A 26,719-nucleotide genomic window follows, 5' to 3' on the forward strand; every position below is an offset into this window, starting at 1 on the left:
ATCATCTTGCAAAGTGTACAGTACAGTCATGCTGCGTCTGATAATTACGTCAAGAAGTTATCCATTTCCAAAAAATAAATAACATCTTGGTCACATTAACATGGGATTTTACATTACGCACACCTGCACTACTTCATTTATGGACTCACGATAAACGTTTTACAACACTCCTTCCCAATAAAGAATAATTGTCTCATTACAAAACGAGCTTTTCTCTCCGTGTTGCTATTTTCTTCTCTTGATATCTTTATTTTGATATCAATACAAGATGGTTTGACTTATGTTCAAATGATATTGCTCAACTTTGTAACAGAACACTGTATATGTTTCACTTAGCCTCGTAACACTTCTCTCTTTCTTAATATTTGATCTAAAAAAATATACATTTATCTTATTATTTGACCTGTACTATTTTTTCTGTAAAATAGCCAAGTTTTCTAGGAAAAATGTACCCCCTAGTCACTAGGGCCTAGTGATTATGTAAACCGTATGACGTGGACATAATATGTATCCCGCCGTTGCCAAACATAACAAACGACATGTGTAGGTAATAGTGAAGCAGAACAAATGGGGAAAAATACTTGCAGCCAAGCTTTGCCTATATAAGTTTATGTTCCGTCTATACCTGTGGTCACCAACCCTTTTGAAGATGAGAGCTACTTTTTGTTACAGATTAGCGTGAAGGGCTACCCGTTTGATATATACATGTGACTTTTGTTGGCCTGGAGAAGGATGGGCGCCATCAGGCTGTACTTGCCCAAGACACACCGCAGAAAATGGTGCTCCTACGACCCTAGTGGTTAAGGGAAACCACTATGTTATGTCTTCAACCTTAATTAGTATTATGTGTAGCGAATATGGGAGGTAAATACATTATTCTAACAAACAACTTGTTTACCCTGTGACTTGGATTATTTCCCTTACGTAGAGAGGGAGGGGAAAAAAGTCACACTTCTTTAGTAAGAGGTGGGAGGCTGCTTTCCGTTGTCAGTATCAGTCAGATAACATATCTATGTGATTGACTTAAAACACAATATTCACCTCACATGTTTTGACATTGTTTGATCATTTTCTGGCATTTCAAAACAGGATTCTGACCAAACGTTGAATACTCTACATATATTATTACTAGGTTGTAATTATTAGAAGTAGGGTTAAAATAAGATCAGTCAACCACAGAATATCATGCCAGCTATAAATTAAATGTCCTAGAAAATCACAATGGTGAGCTATTTTTAGAACTGTGAGCTACTCAGGTGTTCTTAGGGGCCGACAGAGTGGCCTCAGGCACCACGTTTGAGACCGCTGGTCTATACCCTTCCATAAAGCAATCGATATGCATTGTTCATTGATCTTGCATGAAAATAGCTTCTTGATTAGTGAATTGTAAAACAAAAATATTATAAGATATATTTATTTTGAAAATCCATTTTGCAAAAGTATCATTGAATCCATCCATCCATCCATTATCTGCACCGCTTATCCTTGATAGGGTCACGGGGGTGCTGGAGCCCATCCCAGCTATCTTCGGGCAGTGGGCAGGGGACACCCTGAACTGGTTGCCAGCCAGTCGCAGGGCACACAGAAGCAGACAATTCACTCGCTCATTCATACCAAGGGACAATTTGGACCGGCCAATTAACCTGACATGGATGTTTTTGGAATGTGGGAGGAAACACACGCAATCACGGGGAGAACATGCAAACTCCTCACAGGAAGGTTCGATCTCATGACCTCAGAACTGTGCTGCACACGTGCTAACCACTGCGCTGCCAAGCTGCCAAGTATAATTGAATAAAACAAAAATTAACTGTTTCACTGTTGTCCTAAAAGTGTTGTGCTGCTCCTCCTGGAGTACACATATCGGCCACTAGAGAGGAGTGTAATCCAGCCAAACTTTCCAAAGATACATTTTAAAATACTGTACACAACATCATGTTTAGAAATACATCAGTAGCTACTTAATGCAAGGAAAATAATGTATGTATGTGATTATTGTTATAGGCTTTGTATTTATTTGTCGAAATTAATGAATTATTTTACCTGAAATTTAATCACTGATCAAATGTACAGAATGTAACATTGAATTATCTGTTTTTGCCTAACATTTACTATACACACAGAGGGAGCTTTGGACCAGATGCATTGGCCAACAAAGTACCCGGCATGTGGGGGTAAAAAACAGTCACCAATCAACATACAAAGGCGCAACGTGAGACACAACCCGGACATATTGCAGCTGGAGCTTACCGGATATGATGCTCAAAAAGGAACTTTTCTTATGTCCAACAATGGACACTCTGGTAAGTTAGTAATACTTTACTGCAGTGATCCCCAGCCCTTTTCATTGAAAAATTCAAGGCACACAATATACCTAAAATGTTTAAGATGTAATTCCCTACACCAGTTTCCCTTTTTTAAAGCTTTAATTAGCATGTGGCCTAAATTGACAGTACAGGCGCTCCCCGACTTTCGTGCATTCGACTTGTGGATTCCGGCAGATACGATCATTTTTTTTCGGGATGTCGAAAAATATCCGAACATTACTGTAAGTTAGATTTTGGATTGTGTGCACCTTTTTTCAAGTAGAGGACAGTACTATAGTGCTTTTTTTCGCCGCGTGACGCTGTAAGAGGTCACCCAGCATCAACACTGAAGAATAAATCTGCTTCCTCTTCCTAGTTCATTTGTAAACATTCTATACTGTATTTCCAGCGCGCTAAGAACTTTGGCATTTTTATTGGTTAATATCTCGTGCACACATTTAACATGGTTGGTGTAAAGTGAAAGGAAGAGGTGAGCCATTTCTTTTGAAACGAAAGTGGAATAAGAATGCTTGATGCGCTTGAGAAAATGGTTGCAACGCTTTTTTTTTTGCCACTATTTAACATGAAGGAGGACTTCTTTTAAAGCATCTCCCAAAAGTAAGTAAAACTCAACTTTATCTTTATAGAGCATATTATTCTATTAAATGTTTATTTTTAGTACAAAACAATACAGCTTACTTAAACAAGCCTTAAACATAATTATATAAACCATAAACATATATTCCATACAATATATAGCACTGAAGCAACTTACGAACAAATTCAACTTACGAACGGTCGTCTGGAACCTAACTCGTTCGTAGGTCGGGCAGCGTCTGTATGGTTTTTCTCCTCATTTTTGGTTTTTGGTCACTGCGGATAAGTTATCCATTTTGCAGTAAATTTGGATTTTGCTGTATTTTCAACCTGTTTTTCAAGTTTTACTCGATATTTTTTCCAGAAAAATAACAAGACCAATACTTGAAAAAGCAAAAGTTATCTCCCAGTGGAACATCTCTCTTTTATTTTGGAATCCGCAAATTGATATGCAAGATTTGTTATATTTTAATATATTTTTGCAACATATCTTACAGCTCGATCACACAAAATAAGCTATTAAAGATAAAGTACGACCTTACAAGCAGAAAATTACTATATAAAAATAAATATGAAAAAACAATATTAAGCTATTGTTCACTTTTTTTGTTGCAAAGTCAACATTGGGCAATTTCATGTGGCACACTACACAAAGTCTCACAGCACACAATAGTGTGCCCCAGAATGCTGGTTGAAGAAACTGCTTTGGTGTATAAAAAGCACAAATATACGAAAACAATGCAGATGCTTTTTAAATTATCATCAAATCACGTGTTTTGTTCTCCCTTTGAGAAGTTAACAATGTAGTTTAGCGAGTTTAGGAACTTTGCATCTTTATTAGGTTTCCTAATCGTTTGAATCATTGTTGTCAACAGTCCAAATTGACCTTCAACCCACAATGAAAATCACTAAGGGAATGCCTGGGAAGTATACAGCTGTCCAAATGCATCTGCACTGGGGCGGCTGGGACCTGGAGGCCAGCGGAGCCGAGCACACCATCGACGGCATCCGCTACATGGCAGAGGTAAAGCTAGTCCAGAATTACAAAGCAGCTCGCCGCGCGGACATCTGCGTTGTGCAGCACGCTTCAGTGCCGACAACTCAGTGATGTGAAACGAAAACATCCTGCAGGGCGCAAAAACAACAACGTGTCAAAATGACAGTGGCCAATGTATGCTCTGCTACTTCATTTATACCTCTCGTTTGTTTTCGAAAATGTCATTGTGATTGAATAATTGGCTCATGATTTTGATATTTAGTCCAATATTTTTGGTGGATTCATAAGAAAAGTTTTTTTTTTTGCAATAAATGATTAGTTACATTAAATGTGATATTTGAAATGATAAATTCCATTAGAGTGAAGATTTTAAGGAATTTCAAACTGCAACAAATCTTCCGATTTAACTTTTGAGTGACAGTTTTCCAATTTTGAGATGTTTTAACTTGATTTTGGATTAAAATAGGAACCTTTATACTTAAGTCAAGCAGAATTATCTCATCTAGCAAAGGGTAAATTGTTGTTCTATTTTTTGGGGTATTTTCTTTTAAATATCGATAGAATATATGCTAGATGAAATATAGCATTTTATATTTTAAGATTGATTTTTTTTCTCTCTTGGAAGTGCAAAAACAGACAAAATATTTTAACAGAAGAAAAAAACATATACTAATTAGATTTTTTCCCAATAGAATAAGATTTTTTTTTACTGTGAAAGTATATTACACTGCAACCACAAAAAAAGTTTTCCAATTTTAAGATAATTTAACTCGTTTTCTAGTAAAATAAGATCGATTCCACTTAAAAACTAAAATGGTCCTAGTTATCAGACTGTTGAAGCATTTATTTCCAAATCCTGGTAGAAAATACATTTTTAAATGAGCAAAATTATCTCCCATCTGCTAGATAAAATCATTTAGTTGATTTCAGGGATCCCTTAATTGCATGGGTCGTCGGGGCACCACTTCCTGTGGTGTGTCTCGGGCTAGTTCAGCCTGCCGGCCCCATTACTTTTGTTTTATGTAATCATAGAATCAAGATAAAACCCTGTATCTAAATGAAAAAAGATGACCAAAGATGAAAATTAGCAAATCTTTCTGTCACTAGGGTAAGAAAAACTTTTTTACAGTGGCAGTATTGTCAATTTTGCCAAAGTCCAATTAAAACAGCAAACTCAAATTTTTCATCTGCTAATCTTTTTCTTTCAGCTCCATGTCGTCCATTACAATTCCGACAAGTACAAGAGCTTTAAAGAAGCCGTCGATAAACCAGACGGGCTGGCTGTACTCGCCTTTTTCTACGATGTACGTATGATTTTGCTTCTTTGACTCACCCCCTGAATTTCCCCACGTCTTCAGTCATCGTCCTGCCATTTTCTTTATGTCTGGAATTCATAAACCAACATCTCAGACGTGAAAAGATTAATCGAAAATAAGCTTTCAAGTAGTTCAAGAGAGACTATCACCCACAAAAAAAGACACAGAGTCTTTTCCTATGGGAACACAACTTTTATCATCCTTTGTGAACTCCAAGTGGCCCGGTGTGAGAAAGAGGACCAGCGTGTGTGCTTTGAATAGAACCAATCTCCACTCTTGTGTCCAAAAGGTCACTGTTAATGTAGGAAAACCGCTATTCAGAACTGGTAATTTACAAACAAGGCAGGCCAATACAACACAGTTCAATGCTACGGTAGTCATACTACAATACACTGATTTCCTCTCTTTTTTGGATTAAGGATCGATAGCATGGTACTAGCAAACAACATCGGAATCACAGTGGCCTTTCTATAAGGAATTAGCATGTTTTTCGAATACTCTCAGATTATACTATGATTGGCATCACAATACATATAAGATTTTCACTATTTTGTGGGAAATTTCTTAAAGAGACTTTGTGTTTTATATAATGCCTCTTAATGTTAAATAAAATAACAATTTTGATTTGAATAAAAAGCAAAAATACATGAAACATCACACCCAAACTGGCCGATGCAGGCTAGGTGTTACCTTAGCTATTGTCTTGGGAGTTAGCCTCAGCATTTCCCCACACTGTTACCGCCATTTTATTATTACAAGCGGTAACATACGGCTGAAAAGGAGACGGCAAACGGAAGCGAAAAAACTAGCTGCGTATTTTTCATTCAGATAACAAGCATTACCAAAAACCAGAGCCTAGCGGGCTACATTAGGACCCGCTTGGCTGCTAGCTGACCTGCCAAGTGAAAAACAATTGCTAGCTAGCTGTCTTCAGCTTTAGCATCGCACCTCTGCATATTAGCTTCGGCGCACTTGTTGTCAGTATCACAACCTCATCCAGAAGCATTTTATGCTTTTGTTTTATTCCATTAGCGTCAGTAGAGTAATGAGACGGGATGTATTCATTTGCACCATCTAGTGGTGAAAAAATCCATCATTTATTTTACAAATGCTGAAACAATTTCACTTCGTGACAATGAAAATGTTTTTCATACGGATGTATTACTACTGAATACTGTACAATCTAACCAAGGCCATACCTGTCATTCTCAGCCAATTGCTCCCCTTAATAATTGCAGTTACCATTAGGTTTTTGTAGTGTTCCTGTAGTAGTTTTATATACTACTTTAGTTTTATTTGGGAGTGTTTTAATCATATCTGCAGTTGTGTTATTGTAGTATTTCCAAAGTATATTTTTTGTAGTATTTTTATACTATAGGTTTTGTAGTACGTGTTAACGCCGCTATTGGTGTCTGGGTGTGTGTGTGAAATTGTAAGTGTGAAGAACATTGTAAATCACCTTGGGAGGTCCTGAGTGACTTGAAAAGTGCTATATAAATGCATCATCATAAATCTGCATTTTTTTGTACAGTACTTATTTGACATAACATAAGGCTCACGGAGACGGAGCTGACATGGTTCGAGATCGTTCTCCATCCGGGCCCCGGTGCTGCGGAATGCTCTGCCCTCTGAGATTCGATCTGCAACCTCAGTGGAACTGTTTAATCCTAGGCTTAAAACACACTTTTATTCTATAGCTTATGAATGACCTATATTTCCTCGTGATTATCTGTGTATTGTTTGTCAATGCTACATCCAGTGCAACCTTGTCATCCTTTTTATTTTATACTATACAGTCTATGCAGTCTGGTCATCATGGAAGGGGTATTACCTCATGTGTGGTCCCTTCTCAAGGTTTCCCCATTTTCCTCATGCTGAGGTTTTTTAGTTTTTCCTTGCCCTCATGTCGGTTTTAGATCAGGGGATGGTGTAATAATAGTCTGTAATTTGCAATAGTCTCTGGTCTGTGCAGGCCTTAGAGACTGTTTGTGATTAAGGGCTACACACATAAACATGACTTGACTTTATAAAGACAGCAGTGACAAATACATAAACAGGCTGAGCGATATGACAGTTTCCTGCCATCTAGTGGCTCAGTTATTATTTGATGCAGATGTTAAAAAATGCTGAATGCAGTGATACGTTCCTAATTTATATTAAATTACAACGACAAATATAATTTGACATTGTGGTTTTACCAGATGTAACATTTTGGTATTGTGATAACAGTAAATTGAGGAATTTCTTTGTATTCCTGATTTATATTGTTATTTTTACCATCTTGGTTTAGGAACCTTCCTGTCCCACATAAGCAAATGACCTGAGCTGTGACCATGACAAGGAACACGAAAGAAAATACTAACCAAAATTAAATCACTGATCATTCTAGATTTTTTTATGTGGTATCTTCAGGATGGGCATTTTGAGAACACCTACTACAGTGACTTCATCAACAACCTTGCCAAAATCAAGTATGCAGGTCAGTGTCAGTAATCTTTTGGGCATACAAGACACTTTTGTGTCCCTCGTGTCCTGAATAGTTTCCGTCTCAGTCAATTGTAATTGCAAGTCTTGAAAATTTTGTCCGGTCTCTAAGCACTCACTTGTAACTCATTTTGCCTATCTTTCCTTACATTACTTTATACATTCTTTTTTCTCTTTCAAATCGTTAGTATGTGTTTATCCTGGAGTGCCATATAAGATTTTAATTCAAATTCATGGCAGGTCAATCCATGAACATTTCGAGCCTTGACGTTCGTTCCATGCTGCCTGAGAACCTCAACCATTTCTTCAGATATCAGGGCTCCCTCACCACACCGCCCTGCTACGAGAGCATCCTCTGGACCGTGTTCGACACACCAATCACTCTTTCACATAATCAGGTAATCTTAATTTGGAGTAATGATAGTGCAAGTTCACTTTATGGAAATGATCCGTTCAACCTCTGTATGTTGTTATTCAGACATTTTGAATGCATTTTTTCAAATCTTATAAAGCGTCAATAAAAGATCTATAAGAGTGCCTCGGGCGTCTTCATTATATACTGTATTTTCAAACTTTAAATCACTCAGAATTATAAATGGCACCGGCCAAAAAAGCGCATAATTCAAAAGGAAAAACATATAAGTCGCAGTTTTAGGAGAAATGTATTTGATAAAACCCAACACCAAAAACATACATGTCATCTTGAAAAGAAATTTAAAATGAAAATAAAATAGAGAACAACAGGCTGAATATGTGTACGGCAGGGGTCTCAAACTTAATTGAGTTAGGGCCGCTGAAACTAGGATCCGGGTGAGGGTTGTCCAAATGGGGTTTTCCACAAAATCAGCACTGATAAAAATATTCTGCTGCTCCTAAAGGGACTGTCCTTTCTATTTGTCCACAAGAGGTTGCTGTTATGTGTAGTTCAACAAAAAATGAGTCCAAGGAAGACTACAAACTACAGAGACTGAAAGTGAGCAAAAAACACCCCTTTTCTTCCAATTTTTACCCAACCTTTCTAAAAGAAAGACAAAAAAGGGTATTTTTTATTTTAAACAGGAATAAAAATAGTACAGAAGAAATGAGTAAAAGAAGCAAAAAGGGAAAATGGAGACAAAAGAAAATTAGGGGGAAAAAACAAAAAAAGGAAAATGGTGAAAAATACATTCAAAGGGAAATAAAGAAAAGAAAGGAATTTAAGATAAAAAGGACAAAAACGGGAAAAAAATGCAATTTTCTATCTTTTTTATTTTCATTTTATTTATTTTTCTCTTTTTTCTTCATTTTTTCTTTTTTGTCCTTTCATTTTTCTCTTTTTTCATTTCCAATAATTTATTTTTCATTTTCTTAGTTCTCTTCTTTTCAAAAGTAATAAGGTGCATTTCGGTCAATTTGAGTCTCCGTATTTTGTCTTCTGTTGTGATTTTAGCACTCGTTTTCGGTGGAATGACAATACAGCGACATCTAGTGGGAAAATAATCCACACTGCCCCTTTAACTTTCATATTAAGTGGGGGGTTTCAAATTATTATCCTGGGGCCCGTGAGTTTGGGACCACTGGTAAATGACATACCTGGTAATGTCAGGAACCATGAAACACATTAATAGTTATTCAGATAACTCTAGTGTGAAGAACCTGCTTACAAAACTCAGTTTCACTCTAAATGACAAAATCCAATGAAATCTTCATCCTCTGTGTCACTTTGAAACAAGTCCCCCACAACGCTTACGTCAGACTTATCATCACCCCTGCTTTTCACCAGTCCCTTACAAAATTCTAGCCAACTCCAAACTTTCTTTCTGCTACTCGATTACCAATTTCTGCTGTTTATTTCACTATTTGCAGCTCGTTATCCGCAGAATATGATTTTCTTTTTGGTGCCATTTTTGTTCAGCTCTTGGCAACTCCTGGCAATGTTGAAATGATCAAGACAGGCTTAGAGCGCCTTTTTGCGGTTAAGTGGTAAAATAAAGTGTGAAATGATATTCAAGATTCATAAATTCAATTCAATTCAAAGTGTTTATTGTCATATGCATAGTAAAGAGCCACGATTCCCTGCACAATTAAAATCTTACTTTGCTGTCCACACAGTTGCTAGCGTAATAAAACCGAGAAACTATATATATATATGTATACATAGACGATAAAAATACAAGTTTAACTCAAGATGAGTTAAGGCAATAAGATAGAAATAAGATAGATTATTAACACATATAATAATGTCTTAATAATTTCACACGGCCAAACTTTGAAAGTAACTGCGACTTATACTTCGGAAAACAGGGTATTTGATTTTGTTTCATTTAATGATTTGAAATCTAGATAAGAAAGCTGGAGAGTACGCTGATGGACATCGACAACAAGACGCTGTGGAACGACTACCGCATCGCTCAGCCTCTCAATGACCGAGTGGTGGAGTCGTCTTTTCTTCCTCGGCTTGGCAAAGGATGTGCGTATTTCACGGACCGTATACTTGAAGACTACGCCAATAACAAAAAAGAATCAATGAGGGACAAGTTATAGCCGAGTCTGTTCCCTTTTCCAGCGTTCTGCCGGCAAGACGAAATAGAATCCAAGCTCCTGAAAATCGAAGGCCTGATAACGTCTCTTGGAAAGAAGGCATATTCTGGTGTTTACAGTTTTAATTGTAGAATAAGTCCCAATTGCACTTCGCTTTTTACCTCTTACAAATAAACATCACCTGACTTGATTTTTCTGTTGTATGATGTGTTTAGGTGGACAACGTGATTCGAAGCCAAGCAAACACGGTAAGCTCAATTGTTGCGCGTCAAAATTACAGTTTATTATAATTTTTTTAAGATACAGTGGTCAACAGGAACCTCACTTTGCTAGCCTACCACCAATTATTACGAATTTGGGGGTTCGAGCTGCAACTACCACTAAAAGCTAATTACACTTGACTAATACTGTATGTTATTTTCTTTCGGATATCCGTAGCAGAAAGATGGCGGCAAAACTTTTCTCTTTCAGGATCTGGCACATTTTGAATCGTATAAAGCTAGAACTACAATTGCAGACGCTCCCCTACTTACGACCATTCAACTTAAAAAAAACGGTACATCTGATCATTTTTTCGGGGTGTCTAAAAATATCCGGACATTACTATAAGTTAGATTTTGTATTGTTTGCACGTTTTTGCTGAGTACAGGACATTACTGTAGTGCTTCTTTTCGCCAATACAACGTGTGGTGGCGCTGTGAGAGGTCACTCAGCATCCACCACGAAGAAGAAATCCGCTTCCTCTTCCTAGTCCGTATTTAAACATACTATACCATATCTCCAGTGCGCTAGGAACTTTGACATTTTTATTGTTTAATACCTCGTGCATCTATTCAATATGGTTGGTGTAAAGTGTAAAGAAGAGGCGAGCCATTTTTTTTTTTAAATAAAAGTGGAATAAGAAAGCTTAATGCGGTTGAGAAAGTGGTTGGATTGCTTTTTTTTCGGCCGCTTTCTATCACGGAGGAGGAAGTCACCTAACTGTTGAAGCGCATCTTCCAAAAGTAAGTTAAACTCAACTTTATTTACCTTTATAGAGCATATAATTTTATGAAATGTTTATTTATTAGTAAAAAAAACAATACAGGTTACTTATACAAGCCTTAAACATACTTAAACAAACCTTAAACATACAAAATATAGCACTGAAGCAACTTACGAACAAATTCAACTTATGAACAATCGTCTCGTTCATAAGTAGGGCAGCGTCTGTATATAAACAGTACAGTAATTGTTAGTTTTTGGCGGGTTTTTCATTTGAAAAAGGACCCATTATAATCCGCAAAGTAGAAAAATGTATTTATAGATCAAGACCGGGTGGAAACATGTTTTGGCCTAGAAAGGGATGGGGGTCACCAGGCTGTACTTGCCCAAGACACACCGCAGGAAATGGTGCCCCTACGACCCTAGTGGTTAAGGGATCCAACCAACCAGTGTATAATACATTGAAACCGAAGAACAATCCTTAATTACAGGCTCAAGCTTTTGTTTAACAAATAAAAGTAATATACTTTAAAAACCTTTTTGCAAATAACTTATTTACTGTCAAACTATAATTTAGAAAATAATCTTGGTGCTATATTGCACTACCATGAATCCACTTTTTTACTTTGGATTGTATTTTTACGGCGGGCGGGCACAGTTCTGAGTTCATGGGTTCAAATCCATGAAGTCTGTGCAGAGTTTGCATGTTCTCCCCGTGCTTGCGTGGGTTTTCGCCGGGCACTCCGGTTTCCTCCCACATTCGGAAAACATGCAGTTCAGGGTGTGCCCTGATCACTGCCCTAGGATAGTTGGGGATGGGCTCCAGCACCCCCGCAGCCGGACTAAGGATAAGCACTGCAGATGGATGGATGCATTTTGTCGCCATCATGTTGACATTATTGAAAAACAAAAATGTGGCGTAAAAATGCTTCTAGCATGTCGAAAAGTGCAAAAAATATATATTAGTGAGGATTTTACTGTCTTCTTGTATGCTAAATGTTTTATACATCACTTCGAGTGGCATTTTTTGCCTGAAAAGTGCCTTACAAATTAATTTGATTTGATTTGAACGTTGTCGGCGTTAGAAAGCATCTTCCTCTGCTTTTTGGTGCTTTTGTTAGTATAGAGACGTACGAATCGTCGGTTCCTGAATAAAATAAAATAAACTGGACCATTTAACAACTGGAAGTGGCATCGAACCGCGAGATGACGAACTGCTGCGCTAAAATTCGGACGAAGCCGTGGTTAATCTTATCTATCCTGGCTGACGTTCAAAGAAACTGTGCGGGTCAGATGTATCGACATTTCGTTCTGTATACACGTGTACACGAATGACAATAAAGTAAATCTGAATCTGTTTTACGTACATGTATAACTTAGACCCCAACGTTATTGATACATAGGCAAACACAAGCAGAAAAGGGGCACGGGACAACTTTCTAGTCAATCAGAATGCACGATGAAAATCAGCGAAATAGCGAAAACCACGAAATGTTAACTGTTTTGAAATAAATGAATGGAACAAAAAGTTATGTCGTTGTAAGAGAAGGCAACCCAAATATGTTGTTAGGCATTTTGATTTATATTTAGTAGAAGCAATATCTCCTGAACCGGTTTTATCCATCTCGTTACGCTGCCATTTTGCTATTTGCTGTTCTTTGTCTAATGGCCCTAAGCAACTGTGATGTCATTTTATGCGGCGACCTAGCACCAATATGGCTGCCTGTTTAAATGGGTAGAACAGGTGGATTCATTGCTTCATTTTTATCCCATTACCGTAATATAACAACCGGCGTTCAAACCAGTGGACACGTCCGTAACTTTTTTTTGTAAAGACGATTTATTTGTGTTGAATTTTATGGCATACAAACACGTGCGCACATGCTCACAGAAAATAGTAGAAATGAATTACCTTTATTCACCACTCTTATGAAAAGAATAGAAGCATATTATTGAAACCAAAAAAAGACAGCAGTTGCAATTTTTCGAAAGCCACTCAAAATCTGAACACAGACCAAAGACACCTATCAATGATAAAGCAGTGATGTCAAAGTGACTTAACAATTGTGTCTCTTTTTCCTTTAGAACGTCAAGCTTTGTTCCCTCTGGTGCTGAATTTCCAGCAGGAGAATTTGGGCAGCTACACTAAGGCCGACCTTGCCCACCCGATGGATCTCGACTCCTTCACTGTCTGCATGCACATCTTGCCCATAGCGGTCGGGACGCACAACATCCTCTCCTACGCTAGCGGCAGCATCCACAACGAGCTGATGATCTCCATCAGCAACGACAGAGAAGGCAAGGAGGTCGGCCTCTGGATCGGCAACGAGTTTGTCAACTTGCCGTACAATGTCGAGTCCCACGGCTGGGTCAACTACTGCGTTACCTGGACGTCCCGCACAGGCGGGGTGGAGCTGTGGATCAACGGCATGGTGGGGGAGCGACGCTATCTCAAAAGCGGTTACACGATCCACCCGGACGGGGTGTTTATCTTAGGCAACGATCAAGACGGATTGCTGGGTATCTCCAACAGCAACTCCTTTGCTGGAAGGATGACCGACGTCAATGTGTGGGACTACGTGCTGACCACTGCGAATATTCGCGACCAAATGCCGTGTGAGGGGGTCGGCACTGCACAGGGAAATGTCTTTGGCTGGGGGAGCAGCAAACTCAACATATATGGAGGAGTGCAGCTGGACACTCAGTACAGATGCTCCTTGAAACATTGAAAATAATGTAGGCAAATACCTCAACCGCAAACAAAAGGTAAAACATGTCCCTCAAATTTAAAAAATTTACCAAATAAGGAGTGTGCATAAATATACCAAAATCATCAATTATTTCAATATTTAATCAATATGATAAGCAGTCTGCTGATTAAGCTATGAATTTGAAAAAGTACAAAAGTTTTCAGTTCAAGCTCTGCGGTCCGTTTGTTTTAATCACAGTAGGAAGTATACATTTATTATTATTTAGTCACTGGTCTGGCGCAAATATGTTAAATAATTTAGCAAACAAAAAGTGCCTGACAAGTTTTATTATTTACAGAAGTATAAGAATTTTATGAAATGGTGAGAAGCTGAAATATGAATGATTGTATGAAATTCTACTTCAAAAGGTATCTTAATTATATTGTGATAGTTGATTATTAATTTGATTATTCGATTAGTTCCAGGAGACCATATAACGAGCCAGGGGCCATTTGTGGGCCGTATTTTTTAGCCCCACAACTTAAGATGCAAATGAACTGTTTCAAATTTGAAAAGTGACATTTATTTTCATTTATACAAATGTCTGCACCCCGACAAAAAAAGATGATCACAAATTTGAGGTTTTCTTTTTGACATACTGTACCTTCTTTTGCTAGCAGTTTATTTGTAATTAAACTGGATTTAAGCGCTAGCTCTATCTATTACAAAACACCAGCAAATAAAAGTGGTTAGGTTTTGCTAAAAACATGACTTGGAAGGGGATCACTTAAGATGAATGTGGGCACTATGAGCACTTAGTTATAATATACTTAAAGGAAATACAGTGAAGAAAATAAGTATTCGAAAACCCTGCTATTTTGCTATCTCCCACTTAAAAATCATGGAGGAGCATGTCCACTGTGAGAGAGATAATCTAAAAAGAAAAATCCAGAAATCACAATGCATGATTTATTTAACGATTTATTTGTGTGATACAGCTGCAAATAAGTATTTGACCACCTGTGTATCATCTAGAATTCTGACCATGAAATATCTGTTAGTCTGCCCATTAGAAGTCCACCTGCTCTCCATGTATCATCCTAAATCAGATACACCTGTTTGAGGTCGTTAGCTGCATAAAGACACCTGTCCACCCCATACAATCAGTGAGACTTTAACTTGTAACATGGCGAAGACCAAAGAGCTGTCCAAAGACACCAGAGACAAAATTGTACACCTCCACAAGGCTGGAAAGGGCTACGGAGCAATTGCCAAGCAGCTTGGTGAAAAAAGGTCCACTGTTGGAGCAACCATTAGAAATTAGAAGAAGCTAAACATGACGGTCAATCTCAATCGGAGTGGAAAGACTCCAGTAAACGTTTGACCTCTGTAAAAGCAAAGAAAGGCTACTGTACCAAATTTTGTGTTCAAATACTTATTTGCAGCTGTATCACACAAATAAATCGTTAAAAAAAATCATTTATTGTGATTCCTGTATTTTTCTTTTTAGTGTATTCTTCTCACAGTGGACATGCACCGACGATGAAAACGTCAAACCCCTCCATAATTTCTAAGTAAGAGAAATAGCAAAATAGCAGGTGCTCAAATACTTATTTTCTTCACTGTAGATACATCAACAGAGAGATAACAACACATACAGCAGGCACTTAGGACTCATGCCAACCGGCTCAAGTCAAAGCATGTGTAACACAAACAAACGCCTGAGATGGGTGAGCAGCGTAATGAAAGCAGGGAGGCATGACTGTTATTTTCTTTATTGTCGGACCTCAATAAAAAAATCAAAATGTTGTTTATGATATGTTGAGTCCGGCTCTCCGAGGTTAAACAGGTCAGGGTTTGCTAGAAAGAACATCACAGAACTGTCAAGCCTCACACCTTTGTTCTTCATATGCTCATGTGTCATGAGGCTTGTTTTCAGTGAACAAGAGGTAACCTTTCCAAGCAACATGGCTTTATCTTTAAATAGATTAAAACGATTAGAGTTTTGGCCTAAACTATATTCCATGGGCGCAATATCATTCTGAAAAGACTAGAGGATATGTGATACATTATTGTAAAGATTTTTTTTTTTTTTTACTTAACTCATTCAGGTCATTTGGAGACCGGTGATTTTCATGTTTGTATTTGGAATAAAGTGATTTAATTCATGCTTTAAGCATCTAACACTGGTTGTATTTGCTGTTGTTTTCTGCAAAAGTTTTTAATGTTAATTTCAGCCTTTTCTTTTTTAGATGGCTAAAAACAGTAGATTTTTTTTTCTGCTTAACTCATGATCAGGATGTCGTGTTTAGCCTGTGGAACCTGCTTCACATTTGTGGTTGTTTCTCCCTTTGAAACCACAACCAAGGGAATATGCAGTGTCATACAAAGCCCTGATCTCCCAAAGTGAGAACTTCCTCTTGTCTGAAAGACCTCTTGGTACCTTCAAAAGGCTGTGACCCTTTCTTCATCCTGCAAGGTTTCTTTGTTCTCTTTTGGTGGCACGTCGCCATGGCCCAGCTTGATTTCCACTTTGTTCCTCTCTGCAAACATCTGGCATATCTCCAGGAAGGTCTTGCTCTTGGTCTCGGGGACCACCAGCCAGATGTAAATCAGCGTGGCCAGACAAATGAAGGAAAAAATGACAAAACTGTAAGCGCCCAGGCCTTTCTGAAGGGAGAGAGAGGGGAGAGCAGAAAACCATTCATTAAAATACAAAAAAAAGGAAATAGAAAAGATATGATATGAGAACAAGCGATACACAGACAATACATTTCAACCTTTGAACTCAGTCTACGGTATTGTGTTTGATTTTTAATACATTCATTAAAAACATTTTTTGTTTTTTTTCCATGCAATATATCTAAATTGCTGTTTTATTTAGTTAGGCTTTTAAAAAAAATCTGTCGCAGTTGCAACCAGTGCAGTTTATTTTTGGTGGACGGAACAGCAAAAATGAGCCGCCAGGCTTGACAAAAATGTGCTCTGCCGGTTCTCGCTAGCAGAAATATGCAATCGGGGATAATGGATTTGAGAATAATTTTCAACCCGCGATGCACTGAAGCTGCGAATTTTAAAGCAATGGTTTACTTAATACTATACTTTAGAGCTTTGTTTCTTGCATTGGGGTACATGATCAATAAATGACTTGAAAAGGGGCACTAATAATAATTTAAAAGTAACGATTTAGAGATGTCATTGTTTTAGTGAAACCTTACATACAATGAAACCTCCATCCACTTTCATACAGAACTCTACAAACAGCTGTGCTTGGTAAATAATGATCATGAATGACTCCATCTGCTACTTCAATACATTTGTCTAAATGAATAAACAAATTAAAGTAATTCGTAAAAACCTAAACGTGTGTATATTTTTCTGACCCCTATCACACAACTAGTCAGACTTACAAAACCATGCATGGACTTTATTCGGGCCCCGGTGCTGTGGAATGCTCTGCTCTCTGAGATTTGATCTGCAACTTCGGTGCAACCGTTTAAATCTAAGCTTAAAACACACTTGTATTCTATAGCTTATGAATGACCTATATTCCATGTTGACAATATCTGTGTATTATTTGTTAATGCTACTTCCATTGCAACCAGGTCATCCTTGATATTTTATATTATACTTAAATTATTTTATATTTTATTTCAAATTTGCTGTTTGTTAATGCAACATCCATTGCAGCCTGGTCATCCTGGAAGGGGGATCACCTCATGTGCATCCCTTTCTCCAGGTTTCCTCATGCTGAGGTTTTTGAGTCTTTCCTTGCCCTCATGTAGGTTTTGGATAAGGGGATGGTATAACAATAGTCTATAGTTTCCAGTAGTCTGTGATCTGTGCAGCCCTTTGAGACTCCTTGTGATTAAGGACAATACAAATAAACATGACTTGACATGACTTATTACCAGCAACTGACCTCCATAAAAGGAAATAGCAGGCCAACTGTGAAATTGGAGAGCCAGTGAACAGAGCCCGCCACCATGAAGGCAGCCGGCCTGGCTGACTGCCGGAACATCTCAGTTGTCACAACGTAAGGGATGGGACCTGCCGAGTGAGGAACAATTTAAACCAGACGGTCGATCGTTCCTTCAAGTTATAGTTTGGATGTCTGTCAAGTGATACGGATGCTATTGAATGTTCACACTCACTGGGTCCAATCGCATGGCCGCTGATGTAGACAATGACGCATGCGATGCTGATGTAGGGCATCCATGTCACATTTTCCTGTGAAATAACACAAGAGGCCTTCATATAAGGGACCAGAGATCCAAATGAATTCGAATCCAACACAATACTTTAGGCGTAGTACTGACAATGATCACTTGAGGACAGCAAAGTAGCAGTGACATGCAGTGGGATTGGTGTCTAGTAAAGCGCAGTCAGATTTACAAATTAATGAACATCCAATTTAGAAAATTACCTTTTATTGTCTTACCTGAACTTATAAATAAATTCTACTCCTTTTATAGAAAATCATCAATGGATAAGTAATCCTTCAATATGAAAAACATCGTTGTAATAGGGAAAAATAATTATGAATGGCTTGACTTGGTGTTAGCGCGCTAAAACTAATCCTACTGATAGTTTTTGCGTGATGTCACAAGCATCTCCAGAGGTAAATAGTCGGCCATATTGGATGGGTCCACAAGACACAGTCTGATGTTGTCACAGTTCAACACTAATTTTGTTTGATGATTAAATGAAAGAGGAATGAATAAGGCGTTGTTTTTTTAACTTTGCTGTTTATTTCTAAGTACTGTGGCGAGAACCTTACCTGCAACGCGCCCTTCGTGAAAAGTGGGTGTGCGCCACAAAACCGAAGCAAAAATATTTCACCCTTTCCCAGCCAAAATGAGGTCCAAAAAAAGCCCAGAATGTCCCTAAAAGCTTGAACGAAAAGGGTGCACTCTTATCCGGTAAGTGGAGGGCAGAGATAGGCTCCGATTGAACGCAGTGGGATGGCCCGGGCAGCTAAATCGTCTGCCGATAACGGTGCGCAGTTCGCCAGCTGAGACGAGTCCCATGGATTGCTTTTGTTTAACCCCTAAACCACACGCTTTTTTGTAGCACATATGTGACTTGCTTGTACATTAGTGAACATTTGTGGTCATAACTTTGCCTGGAACGTTGAAAGAGCCAAACTATACCTATGATCACTATATTTTGAACGTTAATCGAAATAATAATGAGGTCAACTTATGCCCATCCATAATGGCTGCCTTATTCCAGTTGCCCGAACAAAGGTTACGTAATAGGAACTGTCAATAGTTTGGGTCTGATAAGAATCCTCGGTTTCACCATCGCCCTCTGCCATGAGGCAAGAGAATTGCGTGCCTCACTCTGTATCTGCAGACACTCAGCACAGTAACACGTTATATACTAATTGTATTAATATTACCAATAATACGTAAACATTTAGTGATTTTGTAAAAGAAAATCTCAAAATCCAAATAGTCAAATGAGAAAGAACTATAACTGTAAGATTTTTACTATATTTTTAATTTCGTATTTCAATGACGACAGGTAAGGGACAGCCTCACTTACCTCACCTGACTGCATGTCACTGCAAAGGAATTCTTTCTGACTTTCCAACCTGAAAGGCAAGCGCCACTGTGAGAAGGACACATGCACCACAGCAAATCCCGAACCCAAAGAGAAGCAAGAGACGTCGTCCCGAAACTTCCACAATGAATACCTGGCATCACAAACTCCCAATAAGTAATAATTTTCTTTAAGAATACAGTAATTTAATTCCAGAACTAGGCTCAAATTGGAGTACCTACAGCCGCTACTGTCATCAAGACGTTAACAGCACCCGTTCCCACTGTTACGTACTGGATGTCGTTCTCCGCCACCCCTGCAGTGGCGTATATACTGTCTGCATAATAGTAGATCTGGGGAAATAGCGGGAAAAAGTGAGCCCCCACATTGAAAGAACAATTGAGTAAGACTGAGAATTCTGTGTTGGCAATGCCAACAATACTAATAAGTAACAACTTTAGTGCATATGGTGCAATATAGACTTAAACAAGCCATGTAAACTATGTAACTATGTAAACCTGCTTGTAATCATTCATATGACCAAACATCTCACCGCGTTCACTCCTGAAAGCTGTTGTCCCATGTTCATGATGACGATGGAGATCATCTGCCAGCGAAGGGAGCGCTGCAAGAGAAGGGACAGCACAGACAAGCGACCTTCTGCCTTCTCCGACTGGTCTTCCAGATGCATCTCGGAAATCTCTCGACTCACGTCGTCCTTGCCACGTAGTCTCTGCAACGCTGAGAACAACGGGGCCTAAACTTTTGTCAGGTCCAACTAACTTCACGTTCGAAAATTACCTTTCTTCGCCGCATTCTCGTCGCCTTTCTGAATGAGCGTGTATCTCGGGCTCTCGGGGAAGAACGACAGCAGCACAAGCTCCATCACAGCGGGAATGCCAGTAATGCCCAGAAGGAGGGTCCAGCCTAAACAAGAAAACAACCAGGTGCGCTATGATTCACAATCTATATTTTAACATATACATGTATACGTATGACATGTGTAAAAGGAATCAGTATTATTGACAATTGTCTGCATCAATATGGAAATAAAGTAATGCTGTTTAAGTTTAATTGCAATCAATGACCTTGGACTTGTAGTTAATCACATGAGTAAACAGGTAGAAAAAAATCCTTTATTTCTTTCTCCTAATTTCTATCATTTTTAATAATTTCATTACATTTTACATTGGGTAGACAAACCATCAATTATAAGAAAAACAAATGAACTGCAATTTCTCACCCAAAATTTTTCATTCATGTCAACATAAATTGTCACAAGCCAGGAACGGAGACAGCACCCAATAGCGTTCGTTTTACTCAGCTCTTATTAAGAAAGAGAGCAGTGCTTGCATCCACGATCCGATGATTGTCGGTCACGGGTAGCAGATGGCAGGAACGCTGAAGCGGCACTTCCGTGTCGAGGGGGTAGTCGTTGACAGCGAGAAAACAGGTCGATGGCCAGGACCGGGGGGCAAAACAGAAACGGGTCCAGAAAAGAGGTCGGCAACAGGTATCAGGCAGGAAAAAGGGCAAAACTGGTCGTTGTCCGGGACGGAGGAGCAAAAGCAGAAACGGGTCCAGAAAAAGGTCGGCAACAGGTAACAGGCAGGAAAACAGGGCAGGATAATGTCGGAGAGTACAAAAGCTTGCCTAGCTGAGAGCATAGGTTCGCAGACGTTCTGACGGATTCCTTTCGGAAGACAGGAGTTTAAAAAGAGTCCAACAGCCAATTAGGTCCCGTGGCTGTTGGCGCCAACGGGGCAGTCGCAGGTGCCCTGAATCAGTAATCATGACATAAATAGCCTACGTTGCCTATTTTGTTACAATATTTGCCATTATTGGTTTGATGCATTGTTGGACTTTTTAAGTCTGAGAATTAATCAACCAACTGCTCTTAAATGCACCTTGCCACTCTAACTGAAATTAAACTATTATCGGTGTTCCGAATATCTTAAAGCCATGTAAATGCACACAAAAATTTGATTATGGTCTTAGTTCGGCAGTGAGTAGTCATTGAAATGGATGGGCTAGTCCTTTAATTTTCAGATTGCTCAGGCGTCTATTTTCATTTGCATAGTGTGTGCGTATAACTGTGCAAGTGCAATTTTCAATGCTGGATATTTTTTTCTTTGTTGGTGCCATAAAGAATTTTGCACTTGTAGTACACAGACCAACGATATACGTTAACCCATGCTAGCTCGCTAAACTTCATAATTTGTTTTAGTTTCTTCCTCCAGATCATGTCCAAAATTATTTTCTGTCCCCACTCAAGTATACTACAGTTGTATCCATACATATGAACTATAAGTCCATGCTTCTAGCAAGCCATGTAGGAGCACAGATTGCAAACACAAGGGACGCAGTCATAGAGCACACTTTTGGAGTAAAGGGAACTAGCACAGAACTTGATTGTAGCGAGTAGGCTAAATAAAATAATCTTTAATTTAACGTCAAAAGTTAAGTGCTGAAATTATATCTAATTGCATGATGTTGCTCAGTATCCGACCCTTCGATCAGACTGCTCGCAAACACCGTGTACTGTATAACGTGTTGTTTGTTAGTCACTAGTCGCGTAGACGATTTATTCAGATTGCCCAAAAATTCTGACTTCAGATCTCAGTCGTACTACCTACCTACTATTATCTGCTTATAAACATAGTGAATGTTTATGCTTCTGTAAATGCTAATGCTAGCCTCACTAGTCGCAAATAAACGCCAGATCAGTATTAAAATCGTACCTTGTTCCGCTACTGACAAATACAATTAATCAATAACCGTAAAAATCGGACCATAAGGCGCACCTAATTATAAGCGGCACCTATTACACTTTTAACAGATGAAACATTTGTACATAAGCCACATCTGACTATAAGCACTCGCCAACACTGAAACAGGAGATATTTACAAAGAAAGATGGTACTCAGAAGGTACCTTAACCCCTTTACGTTCCGATTGCCCACCCGTGGGCCGCCATACTTTTGATAAACGAACACGTGTCTGTACTATGTCACCCGTAGCTGAAATATGTCCATCCATCCATTATCTGCACCATTTATCCTCAGTAGGGTCACCGGGGCTGACATATGTTATTCCACATAATCATTGCAAAGGTCAAACTCTTTGGATTTAAGACATGATGACCATTATAAAATATACTACGGACACACCCCTTACTTATGACCATTCAACTTACGAAAAACGGTAGATACGATCATTTTTCGGGGGATTTCGAAAAATATCCGGACATTGCTGTAAGTTAGATTTTGGAATGTGTGCATCCACCCCGAAGAAGAAATCCGCTTCCTCATCCTAGTTTGTGTGTAAACATACTGTACTGTATCTCCAGTGCGCTAAGAACTTTGACGTTTTTATTGTTTAATATCTTGTGCACCCATTTAATATTGTTGGTGTAAAGTGTAAAGAAGAGGCGAGTCGTTTCTTTATAAATGGAAGTGGAATAAGAAAGCTTGATGCGGTTGAAATAATGGTTGGATCGCTTTTTTTGTCTACTCTAGAAGCCCATTTTCCAAAAGTAAGTTAAACTCAACTTTATTTATCTTGATAGAGCATATTCCCGGCTCCTCCGTGTTATATGTCGAAGTGTCCTTGGGCAAGACACTGCATCCCTAATGCCCCCAATAGGCAGGTAGGCACCTTACATGGCTGACTCCCCATTGGTGTGTGAGTGTGTGTGTGTGTGTGAATGGGTAAGTGTGAAGCACATTGTAAAGCGCTTTGGGTCTTCATTGACTTGAAAAGCGCTATATAAATGCAGATCATCTACTATTTATTTAGTACAAAACAATACAGGTTTTTTATTCAAGCCTTAAAAATACTTATATAAACCCTACACATACATTCCATACAAACTATAGCACTGAAGTAACTTACGAACAATTTCAACTTACGAACGATCGTTCGGAATCTCGTTCGTAAGTAGGGCAGCGTCTGTATTTAGAGAAGTCTGAAATAAGATACCCGAAAACTATAAAGCAGAGGTAACTCACCAATACGTCCACTGGCAGACTTCAACTTCGATGAATTTCCGCAAAAATGGCTTTGTTACATTGAGGACAATCCATAGAATCCAACCGTGGAAATAATGTACTCCAAAACACACGATAATACCAAGAATAAATAGGAATTTCTGCTTCATTGGATGTTGCTTCTTGTAATCCGTTTGTTTTGCCACATTATTTCTGATTACTTGTAAAATAATTCCCAATATTGTAGTCAGCGCTCCCCTTTCATGGTGAGGGTCTGTTCATGCTAGTTTTATTCATGCACAAAGTGAGAAGTTACATTAAACTTACGTCTTCCTCGACAGATATATTCCACGAGTCTTGCTCTTACCTTTATTGCTCGGGCGCCTGTGGTGGGTGTTAAAAAAATGCATAATTGCATAAACCGCGGGGTTAAAAACTTGGGGGAAAAGTCGCGGCTTATATTTTTACGGTATTAACATTATAGTCTGTGTATATACTGTACACATTGTCAAAATAAACAGGCTAAGAATTGAAGCAATGTTTGTGCAATAAGATAAGTGCAAACCTGTGCTGTGGCCCAGTATGTTTCTGATTCCCAGCACTTGGGCACTAAGGATGCCAATGGTGATGAACAGTTGAGGTACAATCCCAATGGCTCCTCTCAGGTTTTTGGGAGCAAGTTCACCCAGATACATGGGCACCACGTTGGATGAAAGACCTGCGGAAAAGGACACAACACTCATAATGCTTGCAAATGTCTTATTTCTTTTGGGCTTAATGAATATATCACCTGCACAGATTCCCACTATAAACCTTGCCACAATAATGATCTCATATGACTTGGCCAGCTCGCTCAGTCCCATCATCAATGCGGGGACAATGGAGAAGATGGTGTTGAAAAGAAGCGTGCCCCTTCTATTAGGAACCACAAATGCTGTTAGCAGTGTTAACCTTGTTGATGGGATGTTTGGCAAAACCTTTACCGCAGGGGTGGGCAAACTTTTTGAGTCACCGGCCGCATTGGTTTGAAAGATATCAATGTGGCAGGGTCATAGAAAAAAAACTAGCAAATTGATGTATCTATTTTTCTGTAAATGTCAATAGAGAGTCTTATGTCTGATACCTCGGCAATACATGGGGATAATAGATGACATAAGCCACTCCATTTTTTTGGGGGGGCATTTTTTGTACCTGCACACGTTTTGTTTCATTGTCTTTTTCCTTATAAAGGAATCATATCATCCAAGTAGTTTTAAAAGACTCAAAATATACAATTATATATATTAATTTACAAATAAACACATTGATTAAGAGTAATAGCAAAGATATATCTCCCATTTTAAACACTAAATTTGATCATTCACATTTAAAAATTCATTGGGCAATATATAAATGTATTCTAAATAGAAGAGCCTGCATTGGTCAAGACACTGATTCCCTAATGCCCCCAATAAGCAGGTTGGCGCCTTGCATGGCTGCACGGCCGCTATTGGTGTGTGAGTGTGTGTGAATGGGTAAGTGTGAAGCACATTGTAAAGCGCTTTGGGAAGTCCATTGACTTGAAATGCGCTATATAAAATTCAGACCATTTACCTGCAGCCGGTACAAAATGCTACAGCAAGGCTTTTAACTAAGACAAAAAAGTTTGATCACCTTACCCAGATTTTAGCTAACCTGCATTGTCTCCCTGTCAGGTTCAGATGTAACTTTAAGGTTCTGATGGTGTTATGCAAAATTATGCATGGACTTCCCCCCTCTTTTAATTTCTCCCTATATTCCTGCTCAGAGCCTTTGCTCGTAAAATGATGGTCTACTAGTTATCCCAAGAACCAGGAAGAGATCCGCAGGCTCGAGAGCATTTTCTGCCATCTGAGATTCGATCTTCAACCTGAGTGGAACTGTTTAAATTGAGGCTTAAAACAAACATAGCTTATAAATTACCTTTATTTCATGTTGAGGCTATCTGTGTATTGTTTGTGGATGCCCTTGCAACATCCATTGCAGCCTGGTCATACTGGGAGGGGAATTACCTCATGTGTGGTCCCTTCTCAAGGTTTCTTCATTTCTTCATGCTAAGGTTTTGAGTTTTTCTTGCCCTCATGCGGTTATAGATCAGGGTAATAATAGTCTGTAGTCTGTAATAGTCTGTGGTCTGTGCAGCCTTTTCAGACTACTTGTGATAAAGACCTATACAAATAAGCATGACTTGACTTGACTTAAATAGATTATCAACAGGATGGGCATTTCCTTAAATGTTCTCAGCATATACAGCTACAGTGGAAGGTTTCGAGTGGCGTGTGGCTTTGTTGACATCCAGTGGACATATTGAAAACTGCAGGTCATTGTTTGACATGTATCAGCTCATTCTTTTCTTATGCTTCTAGTCAAGTCAAGTCAAGTCACATTTATTTGTATAGCCCTTAATCACAAAAATGTCTCAAAGGACTGCACAGGATTACAATGACACCATCGCCTGATCTTAAACCAACATGCGGGCAAGGAAAAACTCAAAACCTAAGCGTGAGGAAAAAATAAACCTTGAGAAGGGGCCTCACAAGTGGTAATACCCCTACCAGGATGAGCACGGTGGAATAGATTTAGCATTGGGTCACAGTATAGAAACATAGTAAACATCAATAAAATAGAACACTAGGTAACATGTTGAAATTTGTCCAGAAAGTGCATGACAGCAACGGCACCTCAAGTCTGTATCCTCTGGACGGGCAGTAGTTTTGCTACCCCTGCTACAGTATCTCATTACATCTTAAAGTTATTGTACCTTCCCAGTTTATTGACCAGTGGGGCCACCAAGAGAGAGCCAAAGAAACCTCCTAGAGGGTACATAGACACGCTCAGTGACCACAACAGAGTCAGCAGGTCGTCTCCCATGGGTGCAGCATAACGTCTGAAGAAGGTGACGTTGTAAAAGTGTTGCATGAACTGAAGAGGGAACAAAACAAAACAGAATTGCATCACCACCAAAGACACACACTTTGCAAGTGTTTATTTGACGTTTACAGGTGCCGGAGAGTTGATGACAGCTACGTTGTATCCGTACTGGAAGGATGAGCCAAACGCAGATATAAGCGTGGCTAGTGCCAAGATCATGGTTAATCTCTAATAATGAAAAGAGTTTAGTATATTTCCAATTGATTACAGCATTTAGTACTGGGAATTAACAGGATGTGTGATACTCACCCCGCTCTTCTTGGGATTTTCACATTCCTTAGCGTCCATTGCTGTTGTCTGTGCCTGGCAGATGCAAAACACAAGATAAAATGCACTTTGG

At 38.9% G+C, this 26,719-nt stretch overlaps 2 protein-coding genes across 2 annotated transcripts in view; one reads left to right on the forward strand and one right to left on the reverse strand.

Annotated features, from left to right (window-relative positions):
* Nucleotides 1–16,078, forward strand: part of ca6 (carbonic anhydrase 6) — a 16,500-nt gene extending 422 nt beyond the window's left edge. The window contains exons 2-10 of the mRNA XM_088331643.1: nt 2,124–2,303; nt 3,779–3,927; nt 5,109–5,204; nt 7,629–7,695; nt 7,941–8,098; nt 10,023–10,149; nt 10,246–10,329; nt 10,436–10,468; nt 13,290–16,078. Of these exons, the coding sequence (XP_088187769.1) occupies nt 2,124–2,303; nt 3,779–3,927; nt 5,109–5,204; nt 7,629–7,695; nt 7,941–8,098; nt 10,023–10,149; nt 10,246–10,329; nt 10,436–10,468; nt 13,290–13,933 (1,538 nt within the window). The 3' untranslated portion in view covers nt 13,934–16,078. The remainder of the gene's footprint in view (nt 1–2,123; nt 2,304–3,778; nt 3,928–5,108; nt 5,205–7,628; nt 7,696–7,940; nt 8,099–10,022; nt 10,150–10,245; nt 10,330–10,435; nt 10,469–13,289) is intronic.
* On the reverse strand, nt 14,739–26,719 carry slc2a5 (solute carrier family 2 member 5). The gene is made up of 12 exons (XM_088331644.1): nt 26,629–26,719; nt 26,449–26,547; nt 26,210–26,370; nt 24,221–24,345; nt 23,996–24,148; nt 20,243–20,368; nt 19,995–20,182; nt 19,684–19,794; nt 19,494–19,595; nt 18,049–18,124; nt 17,817–17,944; nt 14,739–16,564 (listed from the first exon to the last, which is right to left on the reverse strand). Exons 1-12 carry the CDS (start codon nt 26,665–26,667, stop codon nt 16,340–16,342), a joined length of 1,533 nt encoding a protein of 510 aa, XP_088187770.1. The 5' UTR covers nt 26,668–26,719; the 3' UTR covers nt 14,739–16,339.

The sequence above is a fragment of the Urocampus carinirostris genome, chromosome 3, assembly GCF_059441175.1.
Source record: "Urocampus carinirostris isolate Australia breed hairy pipefish chromosome 3, RoL_Ucar_1.0, whole genome shotgun sequence".
NCBI classification, from domain to species: Eukaryota; Metazoa; Chordata; class Actinopteri; order Syngnathiformes; family Syngnathidae; genus Urocampus; species Urocampus carinirostris.

Coding starts and splice junctions, on each gene's coding strand:
- slc2a5 (XM_088331644.1), bottom strand. CDS start 26,667: ATGGACGCTAAGGAATGTGAAAATCCCAAGAAGAGCGGG. Junction 26,548..26,628: donor AAAATCCCAAGAAGAGCGGG/GTGAGTATCACA, acceptor TTTCATTATTAG/AGATTAACCATGATCTTGGC. Junction 17,945..18,048: donor CGGCCATGCGATTGGACCCA/GTGAGTGTGAAC, acceptor CTCACTCGGCAG/GTCCCATCCCTTACGTTGTG.